This window comes from Notamacropus eugenii, chromosome 1 (assembly GCF_028372415.1).
Source record: "Notamacropus eugenii isolate mMacEug1 chromosome 1, mMacEug1.pri_v2, whole genome shotgun sequence".
Lineage (NCBI taxonomy): Eukaryota > Metazoa > Chordata > Mammalia > Diprotodontia > Macropodidae > Notamacropus > Notamacropus eugenii.
The window spans coordinates 96178675-96206479 of NC_092872.1; the positions used below are offsets into that span (position 1 = coordinate 96178675).

General features: G+C 40.4%; 1 protein-coding gene across 3 annotated transcripts in view; it reads right to left on the reverse strand.

Annotated features, from left to right (window-relative positions):
* The window catches only part of MYH11 (myosin heavy chain 11), a 115847-nt gene that overhangs the window by 66048 nt on the left and 21994 nt on the right, over window positions 1-27805 (reverse strand). For all 3 annotated transcript variants that reach the window (XM_072610365.1, XM_072610354.1, XM_072610376.1), the window contains exons 3-4: window positions 20756-20912; window positions 7943-7970 (exon numbers count right to left, since the gene is read on the reverse strand). In XM_072610365.1, the coding sequence (XP_072466466.1) occupies window positions 7943-7970; window positions 20756-20912 (185 nt within the window). The remainder of the gene's footprint in view (window positions 1-7942; window positions 7971-20755; window positions 20913-27805) is intronic.

Genomic DNA, 27805 nt, shown 5'->3' on the forward strand with positions numbered 1-27805 from the left:
GTTCCATGGGTCTGGTTAATTTATTGCAAGTCATATTACAAGAAGGATAATAACATGTTAATCTCACTGTTGTCATTCCACTGGAAGGGCCTCTAATTCCACCTAAGCCTACAGCAATGAAAGTCACAAACCTCATTCTTGCTCCCTGATTTGCTTAAAGTACTTGTATTTTGATCAAAGTTAAACTCTTGTATTAAGCTGGTTTTCTTTTTTATCAGTTGCTTTGTACTCAGCTTGTAAACACATTATGACTCAGTAAGTGGAATGTTTCCCTCCTTGCCATCACTGATCATATATGCAAATTAGCATTGTATGACAACTGTCTCTGGACTTCAAGATTAAAAAAATAACTTCCTAATTTTTATAAAAGAAAGATTTTATGCTACATGACCCTAGGCAGGTTACTTAAACTCTTGAGGCCTCAGTATCTCCTTCCATAAAATGGAAGCCGGCCATCTCTTAATTTCTCACCAGGCTGTACTCCTTGTGCTCTCCATCATGGCCCTGGGTCTTCCTTCTCATCTTGCTTTTATGCATTATCTTCCCTATTCAAATGGAATCTCCTTGAGGAAAGACACTGGCTTTCTTTTTGCTTGTGTCTGAATTCTCAGTAATCAGCTTGGTTGTCTGGCACTACCAAGTGTTTCATAAATGTTTGACTGACAAATGTTGACTGACATATTGTTGACTGACTGTTGTTTCCCAAAGCCTGAGGATCATTGCATGTTAGAACTGGAAGGAACCGGCAAATTATCTCTCATAAAAGAGGCAAGCAAAAGACTCATTAGTGGAGGGAAAAAGAGGGGAGGTGAGAGAAAAACATGAAGTCTACTCTCGTCACATTCCACTAAAGGAAAGAATAAAATGCCTACTCATCTTGGTATGAAAACCTATCTTACAATACAGGAAAGTGGAGGATAAGGGGATAAGCAGAGTGGGGGGGGAATGATAGAAGGGAGGGCATGGGGAGGAGAGTGCAATTTGAGGTCAACACTCATGGGGAGGGATAGGATCAAAAGAGAATAGAAGTAATGGGGGACAGGATAGGATGGAGGGAAATAGTTAGTCCTATACAACACAACTATTATGGAAGTCATTTGCAAAACTACACAGATTTGGCCTATATTGAATTGCTTGCCTTCCAAAGGGAAGGGGTGGAGAGGGAGGGAGCTAAAGAAGTTGGAACTCAAAGTGTTAGGATCAACTGTAATGTTCTTACCACTAGGAAATAAGAAATACAGGTAAAGGGGTATAGAAAGCTATCTGGCCCTACAGGACAAAAGAGAAGACAGAGACAAGGGCAGAGAGGGATGATAGAAGAGAGAGCAGATTGGTCATAGGGGCAATTAGAATGCTTGGCGTTTGGGGGGGGAGGGGAGAAAAGGGGAAAAATTTGTAACCCAAAATTTTGTGAAAATGAATGTTAAAAGCTAAATAAAAAAAATAAATAAAAATAAAAAAAAATAAAAAAAAAAAAAAAGAACTGGAAGGAACCTTAGGGAAAATCGAGTCCAGTCCCCTCGTTTCATAGATAGACGGATGTTAGCCACCTGGATTTTCCAGAATTATAGTCCTATACATATTGGACTTCCTCATCTACTAGACAAGAGCAATTCTGACTTCCCTCACCTATCCTACTGCTCCTCTTACCGGGCCATCTTCAGAGGAAACAACACCTCTACCATTTTCTCTGTCAGCAAAAAAGAATGTTTTTATTGAGGCTTTAAAAAATACCCATCATTTTTCAATTTTTGTTGCTGTTGTCTCATTTCAGTCATGTCTGATTCTTTGTGAGCCCATTTGGAGTTTTCTTGGCACAGATACTGAAGTGGTTTACCATTTTCTTCTCCAGCTCATTTTACAGATGATGAAACTGAGGAAAACAGGGTTCAGTGATTTGCCGAGGATCATACAGCTAATAAGTATCTGGAGACCATATTTGAACTCATGAGAATGAGTCTTCCTGATTCCAAGCTTCTCCACCTAGCGGCCCATCATTTTCCACTACCCTACCTCAATATAACTCTCCCTTTCGGCAAAGGAAAGCAGATAAGCAAAACCAGTTCACACACTGACCATGTCTGACATTCCTAATCCATAGTCTTCCACCTCTCTGTTAAAAGGATATACACCATTCTCTTTCCCGCTCTACCCATCTAAACCAACTTGGTCCAGAAAAAAAAAAAACTTACATGAATTCCTGGCCCACAGTAGTTTAATTTATTTTACACAAATAGAAGAAGTCGGTTCTTCACAGCCTCAAGACGCTCTGTGACTACTCTATTCCCAGTTCACTTAATCATCTTGCTTAAGAGAGGGAACTGTTTCTGAGAGGAAGAACCCTTGTGTTTGAGTAAAGATTGAGGGTTCACCACCCATTCCATAGATTTGGTCATGTTATGCATCTCCAACCTCTAATCTGCAACAGCTCTCCTATTTCTAACTCTAACCCTGCCTTCCTTGCTTAACAACATAAATTTATTGAATCATTAATCTAGCACTGAAAGGGACCTCACTGGCCATGTAGTGCAATTCCCTCATTTTACAAACGAGGAAACTGAAACCCAAAAAGAGCAAGTGACTTACCAAGGTTGCTCACATCCTCATCTCAAATTGTATTTAAAGGAAATAGACTGAAAAAAAACCCACTTAGAATTAAATGTCAGCCTTCTTGACTTCATTCCAGCAGCCAGAGAAGTTAGCTAGCTGTCTAAGAACTCCTGATCACAGGGTTTATTTGGCTTACTGAGTCTGAACCAAAGTCAGAATTTTGATGCCAACTCATATAATCTCCTGATAACCTAAAACGTTCTCCTTGTTTCAGCACCACCACAGGCAGAGGAGGAATGGTTTCAGACCAGCTCATTCTCTTCATTAGCTCCCCGGACTTAGACACTCCCAGCCTTGCAGACTACATAGTAGAGTGAATATGAGGAATGACAACTCGGACACTGTCCGATTCATTGCTGCTGATGGTGGTGGTGCATCACTTTCAAAGAGAGCCAATGACATCAAAGGTGATGTCTTGACTTGTTCATGAGTTGGATTTAAGTGAGGTAGAGTTGCCCAAAGTTGTCAGCCTCACTCTCTCTTCCTGAGTCATAGTTTAGCTATAGATCTAAAGTTGGAAAGGATCTTAAAGGTCATCTAGCATAATCTCCTCATTTTATACATTAGAAAGCTGAGGCCCAGAGATGGGAAGTGATTTGCCCAAGGTCACTTGGCAAGTAAGCAGCGAAGGCAGAATTTAAACCCAGTTCCCCAACTTTAAACCTAGTGCTCGTTCCAATTTACCATGCTATCACGTAAGGGTGATCTCCCTCATGGAGTTTGATAGTTCATACTCCAAGGTTCAATCTTAGCAGCAAAGTGACTATCCCTCTGGATTTCTCTGTTTTGGGATAGGCAGGATGGGTCCACATAGCTGAGAGGATACCATTTCTGAGTACATAGAGCTTCTTGGTCCCCCCATACCTGGAACGTTCTCCCTCTTCACCCTCTGTTTCTTGGCTTCCCTGGATCCCTTCAGTCCTGGCTAAAATCCCGCCTTCTACAAGAAGCCTTCCTAATCACTCTCAGTTCTAGCGCCCTCCCTCTGTTGACTCTTTCCCATGTAGCCTGTATGTAGCTTGCTTATACATAGTTGTTTACATGTTGTCTTCCCCATTAGAATATGGTCCTTGAGTGCAGGGCATATCTTTTACCTTTCTTTGTGTTCCCAGTGCTTAGAACAGTGCTTCGCACATAGTAACCACTTCATAAATGTTTATTATTGACTAACAGACTACTAAGGCCAACCTTAGGAACCCCTGAACTCATCACTTGGCCCTTTCTCTGACCTAGAAATGTGTTCTATGGTTACAACCTAGACTAGGACCCAGACCATTCCATTTCATTCTATTTCCTTCCACTATCTATCCTGGCTACAAGTTATCAGACACGTAGGGATGGCATGATAAGAGATATGGAGTTAACTCTTAACAGAATTGGAACCCACAGAAAATTTAAAATTTCAAATTGGTTTCATACTCTCACCCAGCACATCTGTGAACCACCTCATCCACTTTTAGTTGGCTCAGTGAATGCAAACATTTTAATATTACGACCTTAAAATCAAGTAATGTTAGAGATGGAAGAGGCCTCAGAAGCAGAGATCACACACTCTCTGAACAGGAAGGGACCTTGGAGGCCAACAAGCTCAACCCAAACCTGAACAAGAACCTTTTCCATAACATCTCCCAAAAGTGATCATTCAGCCTTCCCTGTGAAAGTCTAAAGTAAAAAGATATTCATTATCTCCTAAGTCAGTCTATTACATGGAGATTTGCTCGAAGACTGGAGTCAGGAAGACCTGAGTTCAAATGTGAACTCAGACACTAACTAGATGTGTGGGAAAGTCACTTGACCTTTGTTTACCTCAGTTTCCTCATCATTTCCAAATATACTGGAGAAGGAAATGGTAAACCACTCTAGTATCTTTGCCAAGAAAACCCCAAATGGGTCACAGAGAGTCAGACATGACTGAAAAACAACTGAACTGAAACGAGGTTTGTAGCAGACTGTGTATGTCTGGAGTATTCCTTTCCCCTATCAATCTAGTATCTCTGTCCAAACAAAAAGGACATGGCATGACCTGTTCTTAATAAAGTTATGCTATCTCTTAGAGATGATCATGACATTTTCTAGATTTTCGGAAAATGTCACATTTATAATTCATTCTAGAATTCTTCCAAGGGTTGAAGTCAAGTTCAAAGACCTAAAGTTTCCAGACTATACTTTTCTTTTTTTTTTTCTTCTTAAATCAGGGGGATTGGCCTTCCCAGTTCCAATGGCATATCTCTGGTTATTGACAGTGCCTCAGTACTTACAACTTTTAGCTCTTCTACCCTTGGAAAGAGTTCCCCTGAGCCTAGTGAGTGTGTCTAGTCCAAATTCCTCAATTTACAGGCACCTGAGGCTTCAAAGAGTAAAGTGACTTGCCCAAGATCACAAAGCAAATTAGTGGTGGAGCCAGGGAGAGAACCCAGATTTTCTTCCTCTAAGCTTAGTCACTTTTAAGAGGTAGGGGTTTCCAAGGATTGATGACATTTTGTTATGTCACACTTTATGGGTATGGGGGTAGGGCCTAACAAATGAATGAGAGATAAGGCAGCCTAGTATGGTAAATAGAACATACCAGGAGGAAGGAAGGTTTGAACCTTGCCTTTATAACTTACTAGCTGTATGATTCTGGCAAATCACTGGACATCTCCGAATCTCAATCCTCATCTGTAAGATCGGGACAGTACTACTCCTTATAAATTAAATAATACCTGTGTGTAAACTGTCATAAATTAAATAATACGTAATATATTACTGTTATCTTCAGAGAAGAAACACGCAAGTAATGCATTCTAAAGTGAAATATAATTTTAAAAGATCTAGTTTGGATCTGTAACCTCAAATGATGCTGCAGATCAAAAATTAGCTATATTTTGAACTTATGTAACAGTTTTCATGTCTATGACTTCATTTTATTCTTATTATATTCCAATGAGATAAGAAAAAGTAGGCAGAATCACCATATTTTGCAAGGGAAACTGAGTCTTTGAGGAGTTGCCAAAGTCTTCAAGTGAATGGAACTAGAACTGAATTACTACACTATTTCTTATTTCTATCAGTGGTTAATTGTGCGCAATTCAATTCCACAAGCATTTATTAAGGGCCTACTGTGTGCCAGAGATCCAAATCAAAAGTGAAAATTAATCTTGTTTTCAAAGAGTTCACATTCTACTGGGGGCAAAAGTAGCACAGGGTAGGAACAATGCATATATAGATAAGAAATGCACATACTCTATATAAATATATACACACATATATACAGATAAATGCACATGCTATATATGCTCAAATTCAAATAACTATATTCAAATTATTTTATATGTATGTATGTATTCAAAATAATTTCAGGGTAGAAATAGGGATAGTAGTACGCTAACCCACCTAAAAGAAGCAACTATTAGGACATTTTTGTTTGTTTTTGAATTGTCTTTTTTAAAAGAAGGAAAAAAAAATGAGCCAAATGGAAAAACAAACTAACTGGGGACCTGGTCCAGAGAAGGAACAAGCTGTCCATTAATCACCCTACATGAAAGACAAAGAACTTATTTGGGGGAAAAGGAAGAAAGGCTGTAATCTATAGTCCATCAGAAACAGTGCATTTTTTATAGGGCTCAACTTTGGCCCTTGGGAGAGATACAGGCTCCAGCTGTTGGGAGTGAGTCACCTCTCAGAGAAGAGACAGCTACCCTATCTATAGCCTCTGGGAGCACAGATCTGTATCACACCTGTCTCTGTACTCCTTCCTGGAAATTCAATGGCAGCTAAGAATTGGGACCTGAGGGGAACTATCTCTGGGCCATGTCCTTGATATAATTAGTCTAGAGTCTCTTAGATCATTAGCCTCTTAAATACCACTCAGGGATGCATCTGACTACCTTCAATAACCAAAAAAACTTGAATGCACTGGAGCCAGGAACCAAGGCCCCTGGGTACAACTTCCTGGGTACAACTGGAAAACTCCACCCATCCTGGGATACAGAGCTTTAGTCCCCTTTCAACTCACCAATAGAACTAGTGGAATTGATTCTCCATTCTCCCCATCCTCTTCATCCCCATCTGTGGCCTTGAAGCTATGTGTGACCCTCTAGGTCCTCAAGGATGGCCCTTTGACTGAATCCAAACTTCACAGAACAAATCCCCTTAGGGATTCAGTCAAAAGGACACCCTTGAGGACCTAGAGGGTCACATGTGGCCACAGATTCCCCACCCGCGATATCAACAGAGCCAAGTTTTCAGGTAGCCTCCACATAGAAGGCCAAGAATAGTCCTATGATATCAAGCCCTTAGTAAGTTTCCAGGGAGTTTTTCTGGTCTTTACTGCTCTTCCTGCCTCAGAAACAGGAAAAAAGTAGAGTTTTCCTCACCTTCTACTCATCCTTGTCAACTCTCCACCTTCTCCCCTCCCCCAAATCTCTGGGAAACAATTCGATGAATGTCATCTGGGGCACCTTTATTAGAAAAAAGTGAAATTTCCTTCTGTGTATAGGATGGTGGTAATGGTGGAGTTTTGCTGGAAGAACCAAACTTTAGAAAAACAGGTAGATAGAAGCAGAAAAAGAGACATGGGAGGAGTCCGGTCATAGATCTTGAAAAAACTGAGACAGAGACAGACAATGGAAGTGTCTGACTTAGATCTGAGACTTAAGGAAATCAAAGGGAAGGAAAGAAAACTAGAAGATTTGTATGAACTGATTTAGAGTGAAGTAAGCGGAACCAGGAGGACAGTCCATGCAATAATAACATCATTGTAAAGATAAATAACCTTGAAAGATTTAGAACTTTGAGCAACGCCATTATCACCCACGATTCCAAAGCACTGATAATGAAGGCTATTGCCCATCTCTTCCCAGAGAAGAATTAGACTCAAGGTACAAAAAGTACTTTGGACATGGCCAACGGGGAAAGCATGTTTTTCTTGACTATGTATATTTGTTTCAAGGGTTTTGTTTTTGGTTTTCTTTTTTTTTTTAATGAAGAAAAGACAGAAAATAGATTTTTGTTACTTGACAAAAAATTAATTTAATTTTAGAAAAATACACATTAGAGAATAGTAGGAAAACCAGAAGGGAACAAAGACAAAAAGTTTTGAAAGCTATATTTTAAGGTTATTACGTACTTAAAATAAAAAGCAGGCAGTTCCAAAGACAGACTCTCAGTTTCACATACAATCCTATTTCTCTGTGATACTTTGTATATGGAAATGTTCATTTCATTTAATGTTAGTTTCAGAAGGAAAAAAATAAAATAAATCAAAGGGAGGGAGGGAACATCAGAGAGAGAAAACACAAGTATATGCCTACATATGTGTATTAAACAGACTGAAAACAGCAGCTTCACTTACGTGCACAGGATAGACTGATCTTCCCGGTCTGTGAATAGAAAAGGAAAGAGTCACGGATTAGAATCAAACCAGGAGCTGAGTTCTTAATGCCACTTTAAAGACTGTTAATTCCTCATCTCCTGCTTGGCCTCACCACAATCTGTGAGGAATAGTGGGAAGGATTAACCATCCCTAGCTCACAGGGAGAGACCAAGCCTTGAGAGTCAAACTCAGAACATCAAGGCAAGGCAGGGACCAAGCTCAGAATCCCAGGGAAAGTCAAAGAACAAACCCAAAGGAAATCCAGGAGCACCTGTGCCAGAGGCCTATGAGAATCCTGGACACACTACATCCAGTCATTTCTCAAATGTCTCCAGACATTTCCTTTATGCTATCGTTAGCCCTCCTTCCTAGGTGGGACCCTGAGCAGCAAACTTCTTTAAAAAATGCTTTTAGTCTATAGAAAAAAACCCTAGAATGACCTAACACTCTTACAAAAGAATACGCTAGAGTCATTAGTATCTCGAATAGTCCACAAACATTTACTGACCACCCACTGTACTGGACATACGGACTCATTGGTCCCAAAGAACTAAAAGATGTGGTTTGTGCCACGAAGGACCTTGGGATCTTGGGGAGATAGATCCATGAGAAGACAATAAGAACAATTACAAAGCAGCATGTGAACAGATGAGAATGAGTTATCTGTGTCAGGTAGGGTTAAACAGGAAAAACTTTGTTCTCTGGGCCAGAGAGGGAGCAAATATCCTCTCCCGGGGAACGAATGACCCAATCAACACAAGTGTCAGGAACAAAAATCCTTTAGTAAGAGATAGTGAGAAGAAAGGCTAGAAAGGTGGCAGGAAAAGGAGGAAATATTGTATATGGTGTACCCTCTGGGGACTTTTACATAATATGTTGGAGATGAATCTGCCTACTTGCCTTAAGGCTCCCAATCCAGAGAGGCAAACAAACCAGGTCGCAAGTTCTTAGAGCTTCATCTACTCACAAGTAATCACCCCAATATCATAGAATAACATGTGACCAGAGGCAAAAGCCAAATCAAATCCTTCTCAATAACTCATTCACCCAAGTGACAGAAGGATCTAGCTCATGGCAGAATCATGTGGTGCTAAATTCTCCCAAAGGAAGGAAAAAAAGAACGTAAAACAGCCAAGGGAATTTTAACTTCTATTCTTTCTCTCCTTTCCCATCCCTTTTCACTTATGGAATTCCTCCAGGGAGGTGGATGGGCTTTGAGTATGTGTGGGGACAGTGGAAAGAGGTGCTGAAAAGCTCAAGCCTGGACAGATCTGAACTTCAAGTCTTGAGGCTGATAAGATAACCCTTTAGCTGGAGTAGTAAGGGGCCTAAAAGTCCTAGAGGAGATAAGACTTTATCAAGCTGCAGAAAGCAGCCAGAGCCCTACCAAAGGACTAGTCCCTTGAGAGAAGGAGCCTGAACTAGCTTCCCTGTCCCCCCACCCCAGTTAAAATTCTCAACTTCAAATCAAATTCTCAACTTGAATCCTTTTTAGGACCTCATCTTTTGACCTCCTAGGATTCATTCTTAAGTGGATGAACTTGATCTCCTTTAAACTTGAGACAGGCAGAAAGGAAAAATTGCTCTCACAGAAACAGAAAAAAAATGAGATGTAGAGAAGGATAGTGTTTAAAAACAGAATCCCAACTCCCTGAGTTGACCATCTCTATCAATTGTAGCAGTTTTTGGAACTTGTTTTGGTTGGTTTAGGGAATTCCCAATGGGAAAATTCCCTCCATCGATGCAGATTGGTAAGTGGTATGTAATTTATTGCTTTGGAGAGTTGCCAGGTCATTAAGCCATTGACCTGACCAAGGTTCCACAGCTAGTCCATAATCAGAGGCATGACCTGAGCTCAGGTCTTGCAGGACACAAAGGATAGCCTTTCTATCTTCTTTAATATGCTGCCTCAAAAAAAAAAAATGCTGCCTTTCTCCATCAAACTGTTACCTCCCACCAACAGTTACTTGTACTGAAACCCTTTATGCCCTTCCATTTTTACTCAGGGCCAAAAATCCACTTGAAAAATAGAATCATATTAAATAAAGATAAATTCAGGGCTGAGGGCAGCAAAAGTCACACCACCCAGAAAGACAGGTTCCCATGACAATGGACTTTGATGCCAAAGGCCCAACTATTTTGAGAAAGCAGTTGTGATTGTGAGACAAGCAAATCCTCTTAATCCATTTTCATCAATGACAAAGTGGAATAATTTTCCCACTCATCAAAAAAAATTTATGCCCAAAGTGCGAGGAATATTCATGTCAGATTTTAGCCAGAGGGCACTTCACAGGACCCCAGAGATAATAATTGGAGGGGAACTGACTTGGGAATGCTAGCTAGAGGGCTGCTTAATGGTGGATACCCATGGCCTGGGAAATTCCCATCTGAAATGCACTGGTTCAAAGCGTGGGAAGCCATCTGATATCAGTTTAATGGGAGACATTGATATTCCACATAGTTATCAAACCATGAATATTCTGGGCCCACAGAGTAAAAGCAGACTCGGATACTTTGGTGCTTCCTATTTCATTCATTCCTTGAGTCCTGATTTGATTTGGGATCCTGAAAGGGAGGTCTGGGTTTGAATTTTGCCTCTGTCACTGTTTACCCTATGTGAAAGATTAAATTCTGCCAGGTATCCTTATCCCAGAGCTTCAGTTTTCTTGTCTCTGACATGGGGGTGACTGTCCTTTTTTTCTCCCTTAAAAGGCATCTGTGGATGAGTGTCATAAATGACTTCAAGGGATCTTTCACCAAAGCTGCCAGCTAATTTTCTACTGCCCAGTTTTCAAGACACCAGAGCCCTTGTGCTCTTTTGAAGACACCTAGATTCACAAACCTCATCCTCGTTCCTCTCCCTCCTCTTCCCTACAACTCTAAACAGCTGAGTAAATAAAGAGGCATCCCTAATCTCTCCCTCAGACTTGGATTTCTCCTCTCTTAGAAGTGGTTAGCATCTCAGAAATCCTGGTGAGAAGAGGCACATGGTCTCTACATCCAGGGTGAGTTTTCCCAGGAGATGAAGCAACTTGGCAAATCCCTTTCCAGTTCCCTCCTCCAGCCTGCCCTTGGAACCATGGAGGGCCCCCAGCTCCCAACAGACTTGGCTATTTCTGCCTGATCACAAACATAATCTGATGGTTTATCACTATGAAACAGCAAGTTGGCAACCGGACCATAAAAGGAGAAAACGCAGCTTCGAGCTCCACTCACTCGCTTCCTGCTTCTTTAGACTTGTTCCTGGCTAAACTGCCCAAAGGGTGTAATTCCCATGCCAGGAGACTCTGGGATCCAGGGAAAAAGAGTCCTATATCTGTGGAGCTCTCACACACTTCAGTTGTATCTAGAAATTAAATTCATTCTATTTCCTCTCCTGTCCCCAATACCATTGAACAGCTTCTCATCAGGGGACCCTCTGGTCAAAACGACTTACGAGGAAGTCATCTCTATCGCCCACCCTGGGAAATAAATTAGAGTTACTGATTAACCTTTTTGATGGGTGAGGGAGGGGTAAAAAGGAGGGAGAAAATTTGAAACTCAAATTTTCTTTAAAAATGAATGTTAAAAAAATTTTAAAGTAATTTTTAAAAATATTGATAAAGAAATAGAGAGTTCAAGGCCAGGGCTAGAAATAGATCCCCAGTGTTAGGAAGCATTTCTCATTTTAGAATGGGATGGATGTGAGTATTAATGGACAAGACTGGTGATGTGCTGGTAAATGCTTAACAACTGACTCTCCAAAAAAAAAAACCAATGACAACAAAATACACTCCCAATGCGCTTTTAAATTGAATCTGCATTACTAACATTTTCTCCATCATTTTTTGAAATCTAGGCAACCAGCAAATTAAGATCCAATTTATAGAGTTTGTGGATTTCTGAGGCCTGAGGTATAAAGCTCACATTGAAAATTTAACAATCAGCTCTTGAGAGGTAGTAAACTGGCTCCAGCATACTCTTGGATAAGACTCTACCATAGCAGATAGTCTCAGAATCTCCACATTGAGCTTGTTCCAAAGGTGTTATTATTATTACAAATAATAATCTGCCCTTCATATATAAAGGTGTTACCAAACCAATATGAGTAGAGTATGTACCTCAATAACTCAGCAAGTATTAATTAAGCCCCTACATCATGCCAGGGACTAGGAGCAAATCTTGCTTACTGCCTGTTTTTGTACTTCCTGCAATTTTCATTTTTAAATAAAGTTTTATCTGCCCTTGAGTCATAGTTTGCTGACCTATGGTCTAAAAGACCCAGACCCTATTTGTGAAAACTTGACTACAGAAAAATGGGGTGCTAGGTAGACAGCTGAGAAGGGAAAGTCACTACACTCATCCAACTAAGGAAGCTAATTTTTTTTAAATGTTCCATTTAGATTTCAGAAGATGGTCAAACAGCCTTTCAATCAGTCACAGAGTAACAGAATCTTGTTAGATGGAAGGGACCTGGGACATCATCTCCTCCAGTTCCTATGTGAAGCAAGAATTCCTTCCATAATATATCAGGCAAGCCTCCACTTGAAGACTTCCTGAGGCAACCCACCATTTTAACAATGTTAATTTTTAGGTAGCTTTTTCTTAGAATGAACCAGAATCTAGTTCCCTATAACTTCCACCCATTAGTCCTAACTATATGCTTTGAAGACAAGGGGAATCAATCTGAATCCTCTTCTAATATTTGAGAATAATGCCTCCTAAATCTTCTCACCTCCAGAATAAACACTCTCAGTTCATCAGAGCTCTTTCCAGAAACCAGATCCATCCTCAAAGGACAAAGGATTTACTATTTTTGAAGGTCTTCAAGTAGAGAGACTGAATGACCAGTCTTTGAGGACACAGAGGAAAGCATTCCAACTTATAGAGGAGTTGGGATCAAGTTTTCTACCAACTGAGATTTTGAGGATACTTTTTACAAAATATGTCACAATATCTGGAAACAATTTCCAAAAAAGATATTGAATCACAAAATATAAGAATTGAAAGGGACTTTAAAGATTATCTCAACTATTCCTTTTATTTGATTTATTGGAATTTCAGAGAAGTTAGAAAACTGAGACCCAAAGGGAGGCAGCACAGTGAATGGAAAGAGTCCTGGACTTGGGATCAGGAAACCTGGATTTATAACTCTGCTCCAATATTGACTAGAGCTGTGACCATGGAGAATTTGCTTAAGCTCCCTGAGACTCAGTTTTCTCATCTGTAAAATGGGGAGAATAAAACTTGTCCCATTTACCTCACAACAAGATTACTGTGAGGAAAAGCATTTTGTAAACCTTCCAATACTAGATAAAATTGAATAATGATATTTATGCCAATTATTGTCAATAAATGGTCCAAGTTCTTATTACTGGCAGAGCTAGGATTAGAACCCAGACTCATTCAATTTCTAATTTGGAAGGAGCATAGTGTGATCACAGGCATGGAACTAGAAAGAACTCCAGAGAGCATCTAATCCAAGATGCTCATCAGACAACTTGAGAACTTCCCCAGAGAGACATCACTTGCTTACTTGGAGCCATTACAGGAAGCCTTCTTCCTCCAAATCCAACACATTTTCCATTTTACCTGGACAGAATTACATTCATGATCAAAAGAAATGCTGCTTCATTTATTCTTTAATGAGAATAAAGGATCCCCTGGAATCTATTCACAGGTTCCTTTGGGGTCCATGAATCTCAGATTAAAGAATCCCTAGACTAAATGAATTCTAAGGACTCAACTCTAAAATTATTGGATTCCATGGCCTAGAGATCGTCTGCTCCAGCCTCCAACTGAAGCTGTATACCTTTCCTACAGCGTCATTCAACATCTGCTTGAAGATCTCCAGTGATGAGGAACTCACGACAGGTTAGCTCATTCTATTACTGGATAACTTGAATTGCTAGAAAGTTTTTCCTTATAGATTTTTGTGGCTTCCACTCTTTGGCTCCTAACTCTTTCCTCTGCGGTCAAACAGAACATATTTGACCTGTCTTTCTCGTTACTGGTCAGTCAACACTACAATGCTAAAAGCCTGTAGGACAGGAAATGTGTTTGTATACTGTCTTGCAAATGTTCTTCAACATTCTCCAACAGTATATAGTCTGTCTCCACAAATGGCCTGCAGGCAGATTTTTTAATTGTCTATCTTTCTCCTACTCCAGACTTTTTCAATGCTCTGCACACAGCAGGGTTCAACAATAATAATAGTATTAGCAACAACTATATTAACTAGTAATAATTAAGAATAGTATTAACACCACATTTCTGTAGCATTTTAAGGTTTGTAAGTTGATTCCCTGTACAACCTGTGACGTTGGCAGTACAAGTCTCATGAACATCATTTTACAGGTAAAAGAAACTGAGGCACAGAGAGATGAAGTGATTTACACACAGCTATACAGCAGAGCAGCTAGGTGGTGAAGCAGACACAGCGCCAGCCCTGAAGTCAGAAAGACTCCTCTCCCTGAGCTCAAATCTGGCCTTAGATACTTACTAGCTGTGTGAGCCTGGACAAATCACTTTGCCCTGTTTGCTTCAGTTACTTCATTTGTAAAACGAGCTGGAGAAGGAAATGAATGGCAAACCACTCCAGTATCTTTGCCAAGAAAACCCCAAATGGGATCACAAAGAGTCAGACATGACTGAATATATAGTAAACCTCAGAGCTAGGACCCAAACTCCAGATTCAAGCTATTGTTATATGACTGATAAACTGGAGGAAATAAAACAGATAGATATAGAACAAGTGTCAAGAAGACTCAAGTTCAAACACTTGCTAGCTGTATGATCCTGGGCAAGTCACTTAATCTGTGCCTCAGTTTCCTTATAGGTAAAATAGGGAGAATAAATAGCACCTACCTCCCAGGATTATTGTGAGGATCAAATTATTATATTATTATAAATTGTTTAGCATATTTATACTTAGCACCTAGTAAGTGCTATACAAATATTAGCTATTATTATGATATTTCCAAAGCAACATACAAACAAATGCAACTTATGGAAAACAACATTTTTAAAATCTAGACAGAAGATACTTGGTGACTAAAGTACAGTCAGTTAAATGTAGATGTAAAGTCCTTCTTGTTATTCTATGTGCTATATTCATTTTCTGTTTGTTGGCAAAAACATTTAAGGTCAATATTTTTTTTATTTGTTCAAATGCATTCATTTCTATCGAGCTGTTGCGGGTTTCTTAAATCTGTGTTCTCATTTATAAAATGTCTCTTAATATTGGTTAACTCTTATTTTGGGCCAGAACCACTAAGCAAATAAATCCAGCTGCAGGCGAGGGAGAGACCCAAGTGAATGCAAACTAATACAGGACAAATTGGTTTCCTATGTGCTGAAAACATATAGAGACCCTCTCACTAATTAATATTCACTGAGCCCTTAATACACTCTCACCTAGTTTCAGAGATTTAGGACAACTTGGCAACCAATCCTATTGAGCATTTTTCTTGACCAATGAGATAGTATTTCTATTTCTAGAAAAAAACCCACACTCTACTTCCAGCAGTATAGGCATAAAGCCAAGAAATAAACAGTGAGAGACAGAACTTCTGACAGAATCTTGTGGGTGCAAGTCTATTTACACAGTCTGTATATATAGCATACATCACACCCTTTACAGATATATGGGAAGCCAAATATTTATCTTGGGGTATAGATGTCTATGTATACAGGCAGGGATGCCACAGCTTCCTGTGACTGCCAACACATCTTCTATTGAAGATCTTGTTGGCAGAGAGAATAGTAAGAGTCCTTGGGGGAGGGGTGAGAAGGAATAAATGGTGGTATGACACAGATGAAAGAGAGCTGGCTTTGGAATCAGAGGACCCAGATTTGAAATTCCACCTCTACCACTACTGTATGACCCTGGGCAAGTCACTTAATATCCTCAGGTCTCAATTTCTCTATCTTTACAATGAAGGACCAGACTAAATGATGTATAAGGGCCTGTCCAGATCCAAATCTGTGATCCTATGGCTTTCTCTTGTCTTCTTTCTTCTACTCTCATGGCTTCAACTACCACTTCTATAGAGACAACTCTCAAGTGTACATCTCCGATCCTGATCTCTTAGTCAGACTTAGATGAGTCAGACACTCATCTGGGAGTCATACTGTGATCTCAAACTCAACATGTCCAGAGCCAAGTTTATTATCTTTGCCCTTAAACTTGCTCCTCCTTCTGGTTTAGCTGTTTCAGTTAATGGTACCATCCCCTCATCTTCTAGTCCCCCATGCTGGGAACTTGGTGTTACCAATGACTCTTCTCTCTCACTTCAAGTCGCTATCAATACCTATTGATGTCACTTCTCTATGATCTCTTGGATCTGTTCCCTCTTCTCTACTCCCACTACCTTAATATAGGTTACTGATGGGGAACCTTTGGCCTCAAAGCCATATGTGGTGGCCCTCTAGGTCCTCAAGTGCAGCCCTTTGATTGAATCCAAACTTCACAGAACAAATCCCCTTAATAACAGGATTTGTTCTGTAAAACTTGGACTCAGTCAGAAAGCACATCCAAGGATCTAGAAGGTGGCCTCAAAGCCACAGGTTTCCCACCCCTGGTATAGGTAATAACAATAATGCTAATAATTTCATAGCACCTACTATACTATGTGCCAAGCACCATGTTACTTCACAATTGCCATCTCATTGGATCCTCATTACAACTCTGGTGGCAGGTGCTATTTATTATTCTCTCAATTTTACAGGGGAGGAAACTGAGGTAAATAGAGATCATATACCTTGCCCAGCTAAGTAAGTATCTAAGGCCAGATTCAAACTCAGATTTTCCTGAGTCCAAGATGGGCACTCCATTCACTATACCTAGCTCCCTCAATCACCACCCACCTAAACTATTAGAATGGAGGCAGCTAAGTGGCACAGTGGATAGAATGTGGGCCTCCAGTCAGGAACACGCATCTTCCTGAGTTCAAATCTGGCCTCAGACAGTTATTAGCTTTGTGACTCTGAGCAAGTTATTTTACCCTGTCTGCCTCCATTTCCTCATCTGTAAAATGACTTAAAGAAATGTCAAACCACTCCAGCATCTTTGCCAAGAAAGATGATAAAGCATGCATGTTAACCACCTCTTAATGGAGATATGAACTTAAGGTACAGCTTGAAACATATATATATATACATATTTTAAAATAACCAATATGGGAATTTGACTTACTGGATTAAGCATATATGTCACAAGGGTTTTGTTTTCCTTTTGTTCTTTTCAATGGGAAAAGGAAGGAATAGAAAAATAGATTTTTTTTATTTGGGGAGAAAAAAAGAACCATAGTGAAACCATGCAAGTAGGTATTTGTTCCTGTACTATCATGTGGGGATAATAATACTTGCCTTACCTGCCACAAAAGAATTTTTCTGAGGCTCAGTTAAAATAATGCATATGAAAATATTTTGAAAAACTAAAAGCATCCAATGTATATAAAGTCCTAAGATCATGACCCGTCTTTATACTGTTTTCAATAAACTGTACCTTATAGAATCCCAGATCTAGTTGAACCCCATCATTTTACAAATGAGGAAACTGAGTCACAGAGAAGTTCTAAGGCCATAAGTACTAAGCATTGGAAATGGGACATAAGCCCAGATCCAGACTCCAGAGGCAAAGCTCTATCTGCTGTACCACACTGACTCCTAGATACTGTGCTAGGAGGGCAACAAATGACTTTGGCGTACCTTTACGTATTCCCCAGTGCTTAGCACAGTGTTCATGTCGGTATACAACAAATCTTTGTTGAATTTGATTTGACCTCCTTGAGGGGACAATAAAACAGATTACAAGTTCATCCTTGCCAGCAATGACCTCATCCAGCTATTTCTGTCACAAGATCAGAAAAATTAAGAGTTTCTGATGCCTTGCAACAGGATCCACTCTTGTCTAAGTTAAGAGGAATGAAGAGAGAGAGAGAGAGAGAGAGAGAGAGAGAGAGAGAGAGAGAGAGAGAGAGAAGGAAGAAGAAGGAGGGAGGAGAGAAAAAGGAAGGGAGAGGGAGAAAGAAGAGCGAAGGAGAAAGAGGGAGGAGGGAGAAAGAGGAAAGAAAAAGAGAGGGAGGAGTGAGAGATGGGGAGAAGAAGGGAGGCACGGAAGGGACTGAGGGAAGAGAAAGAGGAGGGAGGGAGGCAGAGAGGGAGAGAGAAAGGAATGATCCTTTTCTAACTAGGAAATCAACATACCCTAGTTTATGGAGACCAAAAAGGGGTAATTATTGGCTTATGAAATCTATCTTTTTTTTTTAAGAGGGGTTATATTAGTTTGATTGTAACTGGGTGGGAAAAGATATTTGTTGGCACCTAGTACAGGGACTGTAGAAAAATATCCAAGTTTCCTTTCTACAGTCAGAGTATAATTTTATCTATCATTCATTCCTCCTGGGACCCAGGAACAATGTGGGGAAGAAAGTGTCCAGAGGGACTGATTACCAAGGAAAGCTAATTATGCTTTCATCACATTTGCTGTATCAATTCACTTAACTTCAATTTCCCAACCTCTAAGTCCCCTGTGATTCCAAAAGAACAAATTGCAAAAATAAATAAATAATATTGCTGGAACACATCTGCCGCCTGCCTCTGCTCCCAGATTTCCAGGGGTGGGGGTCCTGTACATCTGTCAGAGACTTTCTACCTTTCCTCCACCAAAAGTAACTCATGTTTTTCTGTCAGTCTTAGAGGCTAGGAGACCACACACTTCAGTAGCTGTACCTCTACTCTTGAAGGATAAGAAGCATCTCAGCATGAGGTATCTTCTCCCCCCACCCACTTCCCCTGAGGTGATATATGATTCAATGGCCACCATATTCTAACCTGGACCTCATACTCTAGGCAGGCTCTCCTTACTATTCCATGAATTCCCACCCAATGTGCTTTGCTCACATTACTACGTTTTGTGATCCCTTCCACCAAGATCTATTTGTCAAAACACAATTAAACCCCACTTTCTTCACTGTGTCCCTCCCTCCCCAGTCTCCTTCTCTTCAGATATCATAGTGCTCAGAGCCTACTGCACAATATTGTCTTCCACTATTCTAACTCAGAAGGTTCTCAGTAACTAAACCATCAGCTCCTTTGAAAACAAGGATTGTATTTCCCAAGTGCTTAGCACAGGGCTACATACACTGTAGAAGGTCACTAAATACTTGCTGGTTGATTGACTGACGGAATGACTCAGTACCAAACAACCCCCCCCACACACACACATATACACACATACCTCCTTTTGCCTGCCCCCCCATATAAGCCCTCCCATCTTTACAGACTTTCCACGTAAGGTAGAACATACAGCATAAATAACGGAAAGATGTGGGCCACAAAATTTCCCTTCGACTCTCCTCCCACAGTAACATATACAAAAATAATAATCAAGCCTCCCAAGTAATGCCAGTATCCTTGGGTCAGCATTCCTTGTGGTTTTGCTTCATTATTCAATAACAATGGTTCCTCGGTTCTTTTCCCCAAACTCCTTCAGGACGGGATGAGCTCCACAAAGCTGGCCAGGCCCATTTCCTAAGAGACCAGGCCCCATGAGGCTGATTTTTCAGGTGCTTAGGTCGCTGCCATCCCTCCCTCCACATTCTTAAAAACATGACAATGGAACTGGAATTATCCTCCCTTACACGTGGTCTTCTAAGTACTCCAGAGTGGGTCTCTTCCCTTTGCCCTAGATCAGAATATCCATTTTTAAGGATATCTAAGAATTCCTGAGCCCAAGGACAGTAGTTACATTCAGGAAAGCAACTTCTAACTATTTCTCACCTCATACAACACATGTACCAACGAATGACATCCTGATACCTTAGCTCAGTACGCTGTCTAGCTTTATTAAGCTTTTAATAAATGCTTCTTTGTTGTGTACTCATTCAACTCTTCAAGACCCCATTTGGGGCTTTCTTGACAAAGATACTGGAGTGCTTTGCCATTTCCTTCTCCATTGTGTCCCCATTTTACAAAGGAGGAAACAGGGTAAAGTGACTTGCCTCCTAGTAAGTATCTGAGGCTATCAGGAAGACAGTCAGGAAGATGAGTCTTACTAACTTCAGACCCGGCACTCTATCCACTGCACTACCTAGCTGCCCTTAATAAATGTTTTATCTATCTAAATTAATTCATTTCCAATGAAATAATATGTTCTTTTGGATTTTTTTTTTTACATAACCAGCAAAGCACTTGAACAAACTGAAGAAATACTGAGGCAGAGCTTAGTTCTGCTGTGGAGAAGGGAGGATTTGAGGCCATGCACAGTAGATCCCTAGCCTCTGACTGAGGGGAAGGAGTTTATGCCCAGCTCTCTACATGCAAGTCCCACTGCTACTCCAGGTCCACAAGGCAGAGAGAGGAGGTCAGAACATCTTTGTCTCGTGAGGACCTGAAAGCTGGCTCCCAGCACAGTCTATGCCCGTATTTGCCAAAGCTATTTGTTCCCCAACCCATTTCCTCCCGCCTCTTTCCCTCTCTCCCGTCCCTTAGTCCTCCTCACGTGGGAGGTTGCCTTATGAGGGAGCTCAGAGTTGGTTTTTCCCTTTTTCAGTCACAACATTGAGGGACCCTCTCTGCCTGCCAAAGAATTCCCTGACCCAGCCAGGAGTAGCCTGTGTGGCGCTCAGAGGCAGGCAAGGGGAGTGATAAATTTTCCTTGGGTGAACCTCCCCTCATATCCTCCTGAGGAAGATCAGGAGGGCCCTTCTCAAGTGCCTTTGCATCACCCCACCTGGTTTGTTTCCCACAGCTCAGGCCTCAAGAGGAGGCCCAGTAGATGCAGGGGGGACAAGGAATTTTGAAACTTACCTTGCAGCATGCTCCTGTAGGCTGTATCTGCAATGGCGTAGATGTGGGGTGGCATCTCATGCCTCTTCTTTCCTTTGTACATGTCAATAATCTTCTCTGAATAAATGGGCAGGTGTTTATAGGGATTGACCACAACGCAGAACAGGCCAGAATAAGTCTGTCAAATGGAAAGTCACAGATATCTGCTTACTCCAAGATATTCACAAACAGCAAATAAAAGAGAAAAAGCAGCTCAGTTCTAGTATTATACTAGAAACCCTTCCACATAACAACAGTGTGAAACTGGCAGGACAAACACCCGCTTGATAAACCAAGGAGTAAAGGTTTGTTGAATGAAGGAACAAATCAATATTCATTCCTTTAGATTGTAAGATTCTTGAGAACAGAGACTGTCTTTCGGATTCCTTTGTGTCTTAGCACAGTCCTGACACACAGTGAGCGCTTAATAAATGTTTATTGCTTATATGAATGTCATCAGTCTTTTACTGTGCGTTCATGGTTAATGTTGGTTGGTTGGTCAGGCATGTGGTCTATCATATATCTGAATCCAGGTAATAATGAACCATGTAGTAGCAGGGATCTTCTCTGCCTCCTGTTACCATAGTGCCTTTATCTCGGTAGCTGTCATCTCATTTTCCAACACTGTTGGAAGGCAAGTGGAGGAGAGTTAAATAATACTGTAATTCCCATGTTAGAGACTGGGAAAACAGATCAAGAAAGGTGGTAAATGACTTCCACACAGTAAGTTGTAGGAAGTGGAATAACACTGGTCATGCCCTCCTTTGCTCAGAAATCTTCAGGGGCTCCCTATTGCTTGTTAAATAAAGTTTAATCTGCTTTGCCTAATATTGAAAACCTTCTAAAACATACCTTTCTAGACCTCTCACATTATTCCTTTATACAGTGGATTTTATGCTCAGCTTTAGGTCTGTCCCCCAAAGATGTACTGTCCTCTTATGCCTCTGTATTTCACTTAAGCTATTTACTCTATATCTGAAAAATCTCCCCTTACCTTTTCCTGTTGAATTTCTACCTGTTTTTAAAGTCCAACTAAAATGCCACTTCCTCCAGAAAGCCTTCTCTTATTCCTTTACATGGTACTGTTTTATAAATATATGTTTAAACAGATATATGCACATAAATATATTACATATTACATGTGTACTATGTATTATTATACCTCTATGTATTATGTGTATATTATATATATATATCTATAAATATATAAACACACACATACACACAGTTGTGTCACATTGTCCATTACAGATATGTTTTGGGATCTTATCTCTCCAGTTGACCATCAGGTTCTTATAGCCAGGATCCACAGGGATTATTTCTGATCTAAACTTTATATAAGTAGCTAGGTAGACCAGTGGATAGAGTGGTCCTGAAATTAGGGTGATGTGGGTCAATTTCTGATCTCAGATACATAGTTATGTGACCCTGGAAAAGTCACTTAACTTCTGTCTCCCTCAATTTTCTCATTTGTAAAACTGGGATAATAATAGTATCTGCCTGCCAGGGTTGTTGTGAGGATCAAATGCGATGTTTGTAAAGTAGTCAAAAAACATTAGACCATCACATCAAGGCTAGTTATTACTGTTTATAATTTCCCCAAAGCCTACCTAGGATGTTCAGCACATAGGAGCCACTTAATAAATGTTTACGGATTGCTTGATCAAACCATTTCTGAAAACTAAACCTGAGGACTCCCTCAGACTTAGATTCAGAAGATAGTAGGCTCTGACTCTTACTGTGTGACCTTGCAGATGTCACTCAGCTTCCTCATCAGTAAAATGAGAGGGTTGGGCTGAATGATCCATAAGGTCATTTCTAACTCATATTCTGCGAAGTCATGATTATCAGAATCCTACTCACATCAACTAGTCCTCAGGCTACATACTGCCTACCTAAGAAACTAAATGCATATGTCTGAAAACTGAAGAATGCTCTTGAGGTCCATTCCTATGTTTGGTAAAGATGTCCATGTATAGCATTCCACTGATGCCAAACGAATGGTCTCTAAAATGAGCCAGGATAGGGTAGCCTTAGCATTTATCTATAACGTGGCACAATCGCTAAGGTCCTCATTCTCTCATTAGGGAGAATAGGGATGATACCAAAATGAGACTTCTCTAATGATTAGGTCTGGGATAATCTCTTGGAAACTGTTCAGGTTTAAGTTCATGATGCCAGACTAGGAGTTAAGTTCTTTCTTCTTTGTAGGCAGCTGGTAGCGCAGGGGTTAAAGCTCAGCTTAGTCAGAAAGACCCAAGTTCAAAACTAGCCTCAGATACTTCTTACCTGTGTGACTCTGGGCAAGTTACTCAACCTCTCTTCTCCTCAGTTTCCTTAACTGTAAAATGAGGATAATAATAGCTCTTCCCTCACAGGGTTGTTATGAAGATCAAATGAGATATTTGTAAAAGTGTCTGGCACACAGCAGGTACTATATAAATGCTTATTCCCTTTTCCATCTTCCTTAATCTGGTCAATGATTGGTTATTTGAGGTTTTCTGGATCTGGCGGGGGAACAAGAGGGGATGTCCAGCCTTGGTCTCTGCAGTCAGTTCTCTAAAAAGATGAACCAAATCCCATAGGTCCTTCTGGGCCAAGCTTGAGTCCCTAACTCCTCCACGAAATCATCCCTGACTTTCCCAGCTGATCATGTTTTTTTCTCCTTTTCCTGGATTTCTGTGGAACGTAGACTCCATACTAGATAATCACCCTTGATTAGACAGTACATCATGTTGTGTTCTTCCCCAGTTGTTTCATGTGCGTGAATCTTGTTCCCCATCAAGATCACAAGTTCTCCTAGGGCAGAGGGTCCTGTCTATTCCTTCTCTTTTATCCTCTGCCTCCCTGGCACTTGGCAGAGTGCTGAGCACACAGAGGACACTTGATAAACACTTCCTAATTTGATGAGAATCTAACTGGACAGTGTAGATTGCAACAAGTCTCGGTCAGAGTCATTCCTCTTTTTTCTTTTTTTTAATAAATCTGGCAATGATACTGTCATTATGTAAATTCACTGGGACTTGTTCTTCTTTTAATTAGGTTATAATAGTAGTTGATTCAGTTTTCCTCTCCCTTTTCCCTCATACAATCATCTTTCTGTGTCTACATCAGGACATCAGCTGCCATGTCCTTCCTACCTCCAAGGGTTGCTTGTCCTGGCAGGCATTTGAGTGGGCACCTTGCCATGGGCAGGTTTCAAACATCAGCCCAAGGATTTCCCTCTTGTGACCATATTAGGAAAAAGTTGAAGTTTTCCTGGACACTTTATATAGTAAGCCAACAAACACCAGAGCTATGTCTGCTAGCTGGCTGGTCCTGTTGCCCTCAGCAGGAGGCAGGAGCCAGAATCCACTGATATGACACCTTTACTTCCCTGCCATCCTGAGGAAGACATACATTCCCCAAATGGCTATGCCAATTCTTGCTTGGGATGCTCGGTTCTCCTGGCAAGAGTCTTGGAAGGGAGGCATTTCTTGCCTCCCTGCCCCCACCAAGAAGAATAAAGAACTGAAAGAATGTCCTGTTGTCTTCACTGAGGAATTCCGTCTTAGGGGAGAAATATGGGGTACAAAGAATAAGGATGCCCAATTTTCTCTTTATGCTTCTCTCTTCCTGAGGTGTACCTCCTTTCTCCACCTCAGAAAAAGTCTGTCTCCAAGGTCCTGTTCCAGTCCTACCTTTTTTAGGAAGCCTACTTCCAACCCACTTCTGACCTCTTCTTCCTCTGAACTCTCCTTGTGATTAAATGACAATTTAGCCAATGCTAACAAAAGATTCTTAAGCGAAAGAATTTTGGAGTTGGATGAGAGATTCAGAGGTCGTCTAGTCCCAATTATACTAAAAACCACAAATTCCTAATAAGTGAACATCTAGCCTCTACTTGAAGACCTACAGGGATAGGCAACTTATTCTCTACCTAGGGCATCTCATGCCATTTTTTGATAGCTCTAATAGTCAGTTTCTCACAGCTTATCACTTCATTATTTTTAATGGGTTTATGAGTGATAACATCTTCCCAACTCAATTATAAGAAACTTGAGGGCAGGGACCTAAGAGAGTTCTAAGCATATATTAGGCACTTGGCAAATATTTGTTGAATGACTTATTGGCTCAGGAAAAGTGTGAAAAGAAAGCTGCTGTCTGAATGACAAGATGATAAAAGACAAAAATGGTTGATGTTGGAGAGGCAGTAGGAAGAAATACACTGTTGGTACAGATGTGAATTAGTCCAACATTTTTGAAGAACAAATTGGACCTCTATTAAAAGTCATTAAATTGTACACATCCTTTAACCCACTCATCCAACTACTGGACCAAAGAGATCAAAGAGAAAAAGGTCCCATGTGTGCAAAAATATTTATAGTTAAACTTTCTGTTTAACAAAAAATTGGAAAGGTGACATGGTTTAGTAACAAGAGAGTCTACCCTGGAGTTGGGAAGCCTCAACTTCCCTCCAGAGGACTAACAATGAAACATTATTAAATATGTTTCCCTCGTCTTGCAGAAAGATGGTAGACAAGGGGTAAGGAAGTTTGGATTCAGTCAAAGGGCTGCACTTGAGGACCTAGAGGGCCACATGCAATCTCAAGGCCACAGGTTCCTCACCCCTGTATAGGTTCAGAATGAGGCATACATGGCCCTTGCATTGATTTATTTCGCTTCAATAGGCTTCTTTGTTATTAGAAAGGGTTGGGGGTATGAAGAAAGTTACTGGAAACGTTAAAAAAAAAATGAACAAAACATTTATTAAGAGAAGAAAGAAGCCTAGACTGGGAGTCAAGACTTGGGTCCTGAGTTTGCACTAACTTACCCTATGACTTTGGATCAGTGATTTCCCCTCCCAGGTTCTTGTTGTTCTCTGTAAAATGGAGTCACTGGCCTGATGAACTCCAAGGTCCCTTTTATCTCTAAGATTCGAACAATTCAGCCAATGCTAACAAAAGGCTCAGCTCTAAGCTCACCTTCCAGAACAAGAAAAGATTTCTTTATTATAAAAATAAAGTCTGATTCACCTTGGCAGTTTAGCTGCAAGAAATAGAATCACTGTGCAAGCCCACTTATGAAAAGCTTTTGCTTTGGGGCAGCTGGATGGCCTGACCTGTACCTTCTTTCCCCCTTCATGGCTAACAATTTCTATTAAGTGATTAAATTAACTGGAAAGAAAGGTCTAAGAGCAAGACCATCACATGGTTTGAAAGACTTTAATCTAATCTACCCAGGGAAGCAAAGCAGGAATTGGGGATGTTTAATTACATTTTCATCTACGACTGGAAAGATATTTTAGGGACTGTATTTTATGTCTCTTCATCTTTATATGAGTCTCATAATTTTTCTGAGTCTATTTTCATCCCAGGTATTGTTTTTGAATAGAGAAACTTGCTTCTCAGTTTTTTCATTTTGGCGGGCTGCACCAGCAGCTCAGACTAGTGTTTTGTTTTTTTTAAATAAAAGACCTTCCTAACAAGGCAATTTTCTTCTCATCCTTTTCCAAAATTTCCATTGATCAGTTAATATTCCTCAAAAACAAATCTGCAATTTTCTTCAGACAAAATGCCAAATATGGACTCTGCAATGGCAAGATGAAGACACTAATTATGTGAGAGAAAGTCTGCTTTTTCTTCTTCTAGTTAAAGACTACCCATCCTTCAAGCCACAACTTAAGTCTCCTTTCCAATGACTCCAGTTCACACTGATCTCTCTTTTCTCTGACTGCCTCTTACACTTAGAATGATAAAATCTTAAGGTGTGGAAAAGGCCACCCAGTCTAACTCCTACTCAAAAATTGAATCCTATTATGTAGCCATGGATCTTCCTAGAGGACAAAGAGGCAGCAGAATATTGGGATGGAGGTGTCTGCCTGTAGGGAGAAGGGAGAAACAAAGGCCTGGACTAATGCAGGCAGTCTGTCTATCGTGGAGTTTTATCCATCCTACTTTGGAAAGCTCCTGCCATCCTTCAAAAGAAAATGTCCTCATGAGTCACAGTTTCCCCTGGAGTATAAGTTATTCTAGGTGAAATCTGCTCTCTCCTGGTGATACACGTAGGTCTCCAGAGCAGAAGGACTTAGGAGTTTGGGTTTTCTCCAGGGTAACATGAGGTAGTGGAAAGAGCACTGACCATAAAGTCAGAGCCCATGGGGTTCTATCCTGGCTCGCATTCTTAATAGCTGTGTGATCAATCATAGGCAAAGCATGACCTCTCTCAGTCTCAATTTCCTTATGTGTAAAATGGGAGGGTAATAATACTTATACTATCTACCTTACAAAGGCTGTTGTGGGAAAACTGTTTAATTAAAAGTGAATGCTGATGCTGAATGAAGTGAGCACAACCAGGAGAACATTGTACCCAGTAACAGCAACATTGTTCGATGACCATCTTTGAAAGACTTAGCTCTTCTCAGCAATGCAACGATCTAGGACAGTTCCAAAAGACTCTTGATGGAAAATGCTGTCCACATCCAGAGAAAGAACGATGGAATCTGACTGCAGATCAAAGCATCCTCTTTTCTTTTTATTTGTTTTTTTTCTTTCTCATGGTTTTTCCCTTTTGTTCTGATTCTTCTTCACAACATGACTAATGTGGAAATACATTTAAGATGATTGTACATGTACAGCTTATATCAGATTGCATCCCATCTTGGGGAGGGGGAGAGGAAGGGAGAAAAATTTAAAATTCAAAGTTTTATAATAGTAAATGTTGAAAACTGAAAATAAATGAGTAAATTAATTTTTAAAGAAGTTAATGTCATGTAAATATAAGTTGTTATTATTACAGAGGCATTCTCTGGAGATCCCAGAATGACCCTCGACTATCTCTTATGACAGCCTAGCTTCCAGCTTGTCAAAGTCAAATCAGGATAACCTTTTCAAGGAAGGTTGCAAAAAGCTTTTTATGTTCTTCCCTCTGTGATTATCTCCAATTTCTCTTGCAAATGTTGTCTTTGTCCACAGTTGTTCACATGTCATCACCAGTGAACTGTGAATTTCTTGAGATTGGGGACGACTGTAGCATCTTTGCATCCTCAGCACT